The sequence below is a fragment of the Eriocheir sinensis genome, chromosome 45 (assembly GCF_024679095.1).
Source record: "Eriocheir sinensis breed Jianghai 21 chromosome 45, ASM2467909v1, whole genome shotgun sequence".
In the NCBI taxonomy this organism is placed as follows: domain Eukaryota; kingdom Metazoa; phylum Arthropoda; class Malacostraca; order Decapoda; family Varunidae; genus Eriocheir; species Eriocheir sinensis.
Window position 1 is genome coordinate 5,793,219 of NC_066553.1, and position 11,335 is coordinate 5,804,553.

General features: G+C 42.1%; 1 protein-coding gene across 1 annotated transcript in view; it reads right to left on the minus strand.

The window, feature by feature from the left end:
- The window catches only part of LOC126980671 (polyamine-transporting ATPase 13A3-like), a 63,693-nt gene extending 54,350 nt beyond the window's left edge, over positions 1-9,343 (minus strand). Inside the window, exon 1 of the mRNA XM_050830789.1 lies at positions 8,067-9,343. Coding sequence (XP_050686746.1) covers positions 8,067-8,229 — 163 coding nt within the window. The 5' untranslated portion in view covers positions 8,230-9,343. The remainder of the gene's footprint in view (positions 1-8,066) is intronic.
- Positions 9,344-11,335: the final 1,992 nt, after the last annotated feature.

The window sequence follows — 11,335 nt, forward strand, 5'->3', positions numbered from 1 at the left end:
ACTACTACTACTACTACTACTACTACAATTACTACTACTACTAGTACAATTAATACTATTACTACTACTATAATTACTATTACTACAATTACTACCACTGCATAGAATAAGAATAAAACTGAAAAGGAGAATCAATATAACAATAATAATAATAATAATAATAGTATTAATAATAATAATAATAATAATAATAATAATAATAATAATAATAATAATCAGTAGTAGTAGTAGTAGTAGTAGTAGTAGTAATAGTAGTAGTAGTAGAGTATTGTCGGTAAGTTAGTGGTGTTAAAAATCTTACTGGTGTACTTACTGCAAGCACTTATGCATATTTATTCGAGGCATACATAATTCTTGAGACAAGCTTTGTGCATTACATGTGTGTGTGTGTGTGTGAGAGAGAGAGAGAGAGAGAGAGAGAGAGAGAGAGAGAGTGTCTTAATTAAGCTGTGGTCAACCAACACAACTTCCTTGATGATGTTCACGTTCTCGGTCTCAATTATGCTCCTGGTGGCGCATGGCCCTCCTATTGTTTTATAAACGGCTAAAGGTCGAATCACACTACACCAGCACGTTTACGGGGCGTGGCCGTACCTGAACGGGGCCGTAACTGACCGGCAACAGCATGTGTATTCACACTACACCTGCACGGGACCGTCATGGGCCGGCAACACCGTTACTAATACAAATTCAATAAAAGTCTAGTGCTGAGAAAATTCTCTCTCTCTCTCTCTCTCTCTCTCTCTCTCTCTCTCTCTCTCTCTCTCTCTCTCTATCTATATATATATATATATATATATATATATATATATATATATATGCAGTAGCTTCAAATTACCGCAAAGCCATTGTGTAGAATTACAATTGGTGAAAGAAAAGAGAACTGTATGGGGGACCTCAGAAAGGCGTCTGTATGTATGCATGTATGTATTTATAAATGTATGTATGTATGTGTGTCTGGGGGGAGAGGGATTTGAAACATAATTAGCGGGAGTGGAGAGAGGATTGACCTGACCCCATCCACCAGTGTGTGGGTGTGGGTGTCTGTTTGTCTGGATTATTAATCCTCTCGACGTTCACACACACACACACACACACACACACACACACATCGAGAGAGAGAGAGAGAGAGAGAGAGAGAGAGAGAGAGAGAGAGAGAGAATGGGTGAATGAATGAATAAATGAGGTGCTACGCTCCCCGACGCCACGCTTGTCTGCTGTGCTGGTGACGGAAGCGTGACCACACTATCCAACACTGACAGGCTACGGACCGGCCCGTACCGGCGTGGACCAACAAAAATATTCTCGCCTATAATACCAACCGGTAGGTGCTGGTTAAGGTCCGTCCCGGAGACGTGCAGGTCCGTAGCAGTGTGAACACAACAATGGGTTTCCCATTGAAGAATATTTTGTCGGTCCGGAACTGTACATCCTGTGCCGGTCACTTTACGTATAGTGTGCATCAGCCTTAACCCCTTGGATGCTGATTTCCTACAAGAAGACATCACCAAGCTACAGGAGTGGAACAAAAAGTGGGTGCTCCAATTTAGTGAAGAAAAATGTGAGGTCATGCATCTTGAGAGGGGAAATCCAGCATATCAATACCACATGGGAAACACTCCACTACCCACCACAGAGGCAGAGAAAGACGTGGGAGCATATGTTACTAGGATACCAGTGAAGGCGAAATCCGTGCCAATCACAGCGGACGGGTTAAGGCAAGCCCCGAGGTGATAACCACCTTGCTACTCTGAAGTGTATGCTTTCTCTTTGACATAAAACGAAAAAAAGAATATGTGCAAGAGGACTTTTTAGTTTTTGTTTGTTTTTGTCCTTGAGCTGTTTCCTTCACTGTCAAAAGAACAAATACTAAGACTGAGCATAACACTAACAGGGTAAAGAGTTTCTTGACTTTTCCCTCGCACAAACCCGTAAATACAGATATTGTATGGATGAAGACTCGTGCTTAACTTTTTATTCACCTAATGAGTGCATCCACGACTGAATGAAGACAAACATGAGGGCGTGGTCCCATGGTCTGACCAGCCCCCTAAAACACAGGAGACAATGAGCGTCCGAAACTGAAGGCGAAGGGATATAATGTGCTCAACTTTCTCTCTCTCTCTCTCTCTCTCTCTCTCTCTCTCTCTCTCTCTCTCTCTCTCTCTCTCTCTCTGCCTGTAGGTGTGTGTACGTGTCCAGCATATAAAAGAAGTTGCAGTTAAATAAAAAAAGTTATATTGTGATTTCACCGCCGGTATAACTAAATATAAAATTATCTCATGAGTCCGTAAAGGGCATGAATGAGCATCCATAACTAGATGTAGTTTTCTTCTTCATAAATATACTGATATTGTGCCAAAACAACTCATGACTAATTGAGGAGGTGCTTGACTTCAATTATCTCTGCGGAAGTAGACATCGAACATCGTTAAGTGTTAAATCATCATTATATATATATATATATATATATATATATATATATATATATATATATATATATATATATATATATATATATATAAAATATGATGATTTTTCGGCAAGGTAGTGGTGTTAAAAATCTTACTGGTATACTTACTGCAAGGAATTATGCATATTTATTCGAGGCATACATAATTCTTTTAAGACAAGCTTTGTGCATTACATGAGTGTGTGTGTGTGTGTGTGTGTGTGTGTGTGTGTGTGTGTGTGTGTGTGTGTGAGAGAGAGAGAGAGAGAGAGAGAGAGAGAGAGAGAGAGAGAGAGAGAGAGAGAGAGAGAGAGAGAGAGAGAGAGAGAGAGAGAGAGAATATCATAAGACATTCTTGCGGCTGTAAAATAGATAAACAGATAAATGAACTCAATAAACTTCAAATAACCTCAAACTTAATGGGACATGGGATGTTTTTGGAAGAGGAGATTCTTGATGCTGGACTATGAGATACGGGGTGTTCTTGGAAGAGAAGCAAAAGAAACAATAACCCCAACCAGGAAAAAAATAAACGAATAGTTACACCACGGACGGGAAGTGTTTTTTTTTTTTTTCCTATTCGGTCATACTCATACATAAGGTGAAATGATCTTTTAGTAGACTGTATCAAACTGCTCTATGAGTCTTAAACACACTATATTTATACAGTCTCTGTGTGTGTGATCACAGACAGAGAGACTATAAGTATGGTCTGTCTGCTTCTGTGTGATCTCATCCGTTTCTGTGTTGTGTAAACTCCGTAAAATACATTCAACGGACCTTGACGTAAACAACTTCAGTCTTGCATACAGGACTGCTTCTGGGTTACCTAGTATACAAACCTTTATTCTAAATATATTTTCCTCTAAAGACGAAGTTCTTACTCAACCCCTAAAACCTTCCCTTTGACCTCCTCCACAACCTCAACATTTTTCTCTTGGTCCCCAAACCTCCTCAATTTCAGCGAGACGCACAGAATATCTCGTATTTACTTCTGCACCAATATGGCGGCAAGAAAATGCACACAAAATACACTTGATGTCACGTCGTAACATTTACATCCATGCTTATACCCATGCAACGTTTGCCTGTGGTAGCCAATGAAGGAATGTAGTACTTTACAAACGTGTTGTATTTCATTATATGTATTTGTAATTTCAGGGTTAAATGGTCAGATTTCATGCAATTTATGTACATGTTTGCTTTAATTTAAGGAAAATGTCATGGTTATCAATATTTGTTTGAATATCTAACTATAGACTATTAAGAAATTTTCCCCACTGCTTGGTATCCACAGTATCTTGATCCGGGCAAAAGTAGTCCAGCCGTTCGACATATACGTATCTGTGAACGAGTGGGTAAAATCTCATCGATACTGCTGAATCCAGCGATACATGTGGTTGATGGAGCCGGTGGTGTGATCCAATAGCCAGTGAGTTACTGCAACAGCTCTGAAGCCATTCATCGCTGATCTTCATACAAGCCAAAACACTGCACACCGCCACAGCAGCGCGCCCTAGTACGCCCTAAGGCTTCCCTGACCACAGCTCCTCACTCACAACTTTCCCATTGTCATTCCTACCTACATTAATGTAGACAGCAGGAGTACTAACCCTACCCCTGATGTAACCCTTCACAAACGGTCTCCGGCCCATGGAGGACAAACTTTCATTATCGTCCTCCAAGCCCTACCACGGAAAAACGTTATCGAAGTACCTAACCTGTAGGTTCCCGACAACATAAGTAAATGCTGGGCAGGATTCTTTATCTACCATTTTTTTTTTTTTTGTAACCAAATAATTTGCTATTTTTCGTGGAGGAGGAAGACATGGCAAGACAATCTTACTTGTATAAGATTTGTATCTTCACTCCCTTCCTCCACTGACGCCCTTTGAAAGAAATCTATGGGTTGCCGATGTGACTCTACGGGCATCAAGACCCAGAGATTCTTTTGCAACTTCCCTTATTCAGCCCTCTGGACACGAACCACGAACTTTTGCAGGCGGGGAAGCTGAACCAGTATGTCACTCTTATCCACAAAAAAAGTTATATAGCTAAGGAAAAATAACCATTCTGCGAATTATCACACATATATCTTACTCAACTTATGTGACTCATGTCACTTGACGCGCTGAAAAAGTCTCTCTCTCTCTCTCTCTCTCTCTCTCTCTCTCTCTCTCTCTCTCTCTCTGTGTGTGTGTGTGTGTGTGTGTGTGTGTGTGTGTGTGTGTGTGTGTGTAGTTGGTTATCGACAGCATGCTGTCTTCCATCAGTGTGTTCTTGCCGTCATGGTCCGTGCCGATGTCTCACGCCAGGAAGAGCACGATGACTGAAAATATTTGCCTTCAAGCACAACTGCACAGAGCTATTACATCGTTTTATAGAGCACGTCAGCCCAGTTTTATACATATTTTATTTCCGGTTAGGGAGATCCATTTGTTTGCATCTTTAACATACATGAATATAAACTTGAGTGTGTGTGTGTGTGTGTATATATATATATATAAAACTGTCACTGGTAAAGTAAATGCACACATTATCGTACTTCTTTATCGGCTTTTGCCCTTCAGTGCAATCCTTCCATGAAGGACCTTCCTCAGTGTCTGAAAGCGTTATCAGTTACTATTTTCTTTTTCTCTGTGGCAAGTCTCCTCCAGATATTTCAAGAATATATATCTGCGGGATATCTGTTTGCAAAACTACGCGGAGTAAGATTGTGAAGCTTGTAAAACAGCGTAGCACAAGTAGTTGGAGAACTCATTGCCTTCTAAAATGAATAAAATGTCTCTTATTGTTGCGTTGGCATTATGTTGATCATGGTGAGCTATAAAAGTTGGGGTCGCTAGTGGGGTATAATGCGATTTATTACTATGAAGGATCAACTTTTTGAAGTAGCTACGGCAGCAGTTTACAGTCAATGATCTGTTAAGATGATGAGTCAGTTAGGCACTGTGAGGCTGACACGCCACGTTGATCACCACAATCCCCGCCACCCCCTCCCCCCGCCCCACTCTATCCCCTCTGCTCGTGCTCATGCCCATCACTCACTAAGAATAATCGGTCTTGAAACACAAATACACGGTTAGAAATTAGAGAATAATGCTTAGCATCATAATTAATTAGCTGTGAGTTCATCAAATGATGCCACTCTCTTCACAAAGGGTAAAAATTAACACTATTATCTTCATAGCTATAAGGTGTCAGGTTTTAAAACATTCTCAGAGATATCATCTAAGTGATGCTGCTGGTTACGGAAACACTATGGAATGTCTACGAAGTGATCCAACCCGACACACAAAGATAGGGTTGCCTCAGAGAACTGGCAAACGACGCAGGACAAAAGAGTATCATGGTTGATCATCAGGAGCCTGTCTCCCCGCCCCAAATGGTGGCGTCAGCACGGCGGACCGGTCATGCTGCTCCTTCTCTTATGTAAAATATCTCTAACTTCCCCCCTTTGCCCTATCATTTGTAATAGTAAAATAAAAAAAGAAAGCTGCAATGCCTGAAGCTAAAACATAATGGCAGTAAGACGAGTTTTCTATAAAACCGCACAATCAACGAAATTTTACAACACACTCGGCAACACATACAAGTGGCACACACTGATGATGCTACGATCTTAGGAATGCATCACAAAAGGATGAGTCTTTCTCCCACTTCGTTACAACGTTTTACTTAACTGTTAACCGCACAGTATATAACACGCCAAAGAATAAAGAGCCAAACAAGTAAAAAAGTTTTGTTTTCAAAGTAGCGCAGTGAGGCAATAGTTCAACGTCTGCATGTGATACTTCATTTTCTCACCTGTTGAATGAAAAAAAAAAATAATACACACGACTAAAATCATATACTGCACAGGAAGGTGAAAATAGGAATATATATATATATATATATATATATATATATATATATATATATATATATATATATATATATATATATATATATATATATATATATATATATATATATATATATATATATATATATATATATATATATATATATACACACACACACACACACACACACACACACATGGAGAAGCAATGGGTCAGTGGTCAGAGCACGGGCATGGTAAGCCCGAGGACGGTTAAGATTTGTTTTAGGTCCGTGCCAGTATCTCATTACCTACGTTATGAAACATCAGTATCTCTTCATATATCTTTTCTACAAACCTTCAACAGTCATGGAAACGCTTTGAAAATCCAATTCAAGGACTTTTTTTTTACTCTTGAAAATAGGGAATAATGTTTACGAAAGCGCGTCGCCTCCTCTGCTGGCCGCGGCGACGCTGCAGCGGGTGTTGCGAGAAATACCTCCTCGCTGAAATAAGTCATATATACATGAGGGGGGGTCCAGGGGGGGCTATGCCCCTCCTGGTTAGAAGGGGGGTTCGAGAGGGGCGCAGCCCCCCCGTTAGTAGGTCGTAAAGTTCGGTTGGAGTAGTTTAAATATGCTCCCCGACCCTAAGCCCTCTGCGAGCTATTTTGCGGCTGCGGCGGCTGCAGCGTCGCCGCGGCCAGCAGAGGAGGCGACGCGCTTTCGTAAACATTATCCCCTATTTTCAAGAGTAAAAAAAAAGTCCTTGAATTGGATTTTCAAAGTGTTTCCATGACTGTTGAAGGTTTGTAGAAAAGATATATGAAGAGATACTGATGTTTCAAAAAGTAGATTATGAGATACTGGCACGGACCTAATACGAATCTTCACCCCGAGGACCTATGTTCGAGTCCAATCGATGCCCGCTGACAGTTTTCAACCACCGTCGAGTGGTGGAGGATACCCAAAATCAGCGACTTTGTTCAAGTGCAGCACTGGGGGGCAGCATGAGCCAAACTAAAGTCACACATCACGGCTGCCACTACAAATAAAAATCGCCTGTGTCGCTAACGGGCTGGGGTCGTCCAAGAGACTTCACAAGAAAGCATACAGGCGCCGTAGGCAACACATAATAACAAATATTTATGTATATATATATATATATATATATATATATATATATATATATATATATATATATATATATATATATATTGTCATAAAATCTTCATTAGGTATACGATTATTCTGCAATTATGTATGGACAGTAGAGCAAAGGACCTGTGATGTTACTGTTTTTCAAATCTTGGAAACGCGTTGACCTAGTTTTTAAATAGATAACGGTTATCATTTTTTTGAAAATGAATATCATGGTAAGCACTCACTAAAGGCTGGCAGAAATTAAACCATGATTTTTGGGGGGCGAAAAATAACAGAAACGGTACGTACGTATACATATTAATTCATAAATGGTTGAATGAGTGAAATAAGGCTGCTGAAAGTGGTTAGTTACACATACGGGTGAAGATTGCATTGAAGGAAACATTATGTCCAAATGGAGGTAAAATAACAGAATCCTGAAGTTCGTTAGTGAGTGGGGGGGGGGGAGGGGTTCCGACTCGTCAAATATGCGCATGCCGTACAGACTAGTTGAATTGTCTGCGGGCAAACTCATTAGCTATATGTTAAAATGTTAAAGGTTGTTAGTTACGTACCTCAAAAGCTAAGCAGGAAATCCTCACTATTAATATAAAATGTGATCAACAACCCATTATAAACACCAACTTACCTGGGGTGGGCAGCAGCCGCGCGCTCTGCTCCTCCACGATGGGGGTGGTGGTGGGCTGATACACGCTGCAGTGACATGATCCGCGGCTCAGGGAAGGGCGGCTCGTTCCACGAAGAAAACTGAGACTCAGGGTTGCTCTCCGGGAATTACTCGTCCCAGCCATAATGACAAGTGGGTGGTTTTAGTTTATAAGGCTTCTTGAGGATCCCCTTTCCCGCACTCCACACCACCTTGACTTGGGTGTAAGGGTTATGCCACACACGACCTCGACAGATGTACAGGGCTCACAAAACCCATTCACCACTCATTTATTGGTAGAATCGTTTGTGTAGGCGCCCAGCATATAGCACCGAACGAGTGTTATTACACCAGTCTGTCTATGTTCACTGTTTATTTACTTATTCCTCATCGTCTATTTCTGAAGAGTGCTATCTAACTCCGGAAACCAGTTGTGAGGGCAGGTGCCTCAGGGCGATCGAGGGGATGTGAGTGGCCCATCGGCTACGGGCGTCATCATTGGGCGGCCTGCAGTACCCCGGGCCAGGTGGGGGTTGTGTGTGTGGCCTCGTCCTTGAGTAGTATCATGAGCACATTGCGACTCCTCTTATTCCTCCTCCATCGTCGGCGCTGTCCACTGGCCTGCTCCACCACATCGGACCTTGTGGATGCATCTGCCACGGCCGCTTCACCTCGGTACAGTTCTCAGCTTCCAACACGACACCACTCATGATTACAACACACAACATATCGACTCGAGCTCAGCGTCCATTCTCTTAATTTCAACCGAACATGTGATACACCTGAGTTTCATCATTCTCAATGCAAAGAAATCAACCTGGGTTTAGGTGTGACTATGTCCAATGAGCAGAGAGTAATATATAGACTCCACACGAAACTGGGGCACTACCGACGGCAGAATACACTACTCAGGGAGACACACGCCTGAGTATTGGCCCGTCAGGATGGGGGGATAAATATAGCAAGTGTGGCAGCATGGACGATGTTCCCGCGTGGTGTTAGCAGTGTAGACGGAATAAGCCAGATAGTCCCCTCGGTTCTGCAAGGTCTGCCTCTCCTCCTCCTCGACAGACTGGGCGTACAGGAACTCTCCAGTCAGTCTAGGCTTCGCTGGTTACAACAAAATGGACACACGAGCACTCTGGAGCAGGGTGGGAATGACAGGCCAGGAAAATTCTGTCCTCTCGCCACGGGAGCTCAAGTCGATCGACCGTGTGTACGTGTATGTGTGTGTGTGCGTGTGTCTGGGAGTGTGTGCGTGTGTGTGTGTGTGTCTGCGCGTGAGGGATGCCGGTGCGCAGTCAGTCATTTTTAGGGTAGTTGTATTTTATTTACGGAAAGCTTCTCGTTACCGATATATATTTTTACGTGTGTCCCTAAATCACTGCTATTGATTAAATACTTGCCTTTGATGTTGCCTAACCGTGAATTGGAGCGTACCATTATATCCTAGCTGGCACCTATTTCTCACCTTGCAGATATGTCAGAAATTGGAATTGTTAAACGTTCTTTCCACGATGCACTGCAAAATCCTTCCCTTTCGTTGCACTCAAGTAACTTGGCTTGTGCAATATGTCAGCACTGAGAGGTCACAGGTGTGATGAAAGCTCTGCTATCAACTTAATTATTATCAAGCCATTTTTAACGACTTGCGCGAGTGAAACACCATCATAAATATTTTAATGGAAATAGATGTCAGTTAGCAGAGTTCAGTCGATCGAATACACATCATGCAACTTAGCATTCCATCACAATAAATATGTGTATTTAAATAGAAACCGGAGAAACTTATATATATCTCGAGTGTCGAGCCGTACGTGTGCTTTGGGAATTTTAATTTGGGTCATACGGTATTCCCAAAATGCCTTATGTTCTATCCAGACAAGCAAATGGTTTCCTCTTCCAGAAAATGTTTTCATGCTGCCTATAAGACTTTTAAATGTTTTAACTTCAGTTAATTATATTGTTGTAGCCTACTAATTATCATGTCTGAAATATAATGTAATGATTATTGGGAGTTGATATACTCGGTCTAATCATTCTGCGTGCGTACGTAAGTACGTATATTGTGTACCTATACACGTGCAACGCACATACATAGCCTCCAAATTTGCTCTTCTCAATGATCTAGAGCAGTCGGTTCAGCACCCATACACGTTTTCCCGACCTCTTGGAGACAGGCCCAACATATTAGACCTCTTCCTTACCTCGATCTAATCCTTCTGCTTACTGTCAAACTGTTCTCTCCGTTGGGCTCCTCCGATCACAACCTTATTTCTGAATCCTGTCCTATCGCTCCAGTACAACTTAATTCTAGACCCACCGAAGAGGCAATGCTTCTGGCATTTTGCTTCAGCTCGGTGGGACGACCTGAGGATGTACTTTTCCGACTTCCCGTGGAATGATTACTGCTTCCAGGAGAGAGACCCCTCTGTGTGTGCCCAGCGCATCACATGCAGAGGTGATTGTCTCTGGAATGGAGGCACACATTCCACGTATACTTTCTCTACTCATGCTAAAAATTAAGCCTTGGTTTAATCACGCTTGTTCTCGTACTATCAAAGATAGAGAGGCAGCTCACAAAAGGTACCAGAGCCTTCACACTCCTGAACCATAATCTTTACATTTCTGCCCGGAATCGTGCCAAATCTATTCTTCGACTTACCAAAGGCTCTTTTATTCATAGTAAATGTCAACACCTTGCTTTTTCTAATTCTTCCAGACTCCCAGAGACTTCTGGCACCTATCCAAAAATATCTCCAATTTCACTTCATCATCTTTCCCTCCTCTCCTTAATCCTGACGGCAGCACTGCCGTCTCATCTATCTCTAAGGCTGAACTCTTCTCTCAAGCTTTCTGTAAAAACTCCACTCTGGACGATTCTGGGCATATTCCTCCTATTCATCCCCCCCTCTGACTCCTTTATGCATGTTATTAAAATTCTTAAGAATGATGTTTTCTATGCCCTCTCTGGCCTCAACTCTCAGAAGGCTTATGGACCTGATGGAGTGCCTCCTATTGTCCTTAAAAACTGTGCTTCCGTGCTGACACCCTGCCTGGTCAAACTCTTTCGCCTCTGCCTGTCATCTACCTTTCCTTCCTGCTGAAAGTATGCCTTCATACAGCCTGTGCCTAAGAAGGGTGACCATTCCAATCCCTCAAACTACCACCCTATACTTTTACTTTCATGTCTATCTAAAGCTTCTGAATCAATCCTTAGCCGGAAGACTCAAAAGCACCTTTCCACTTCT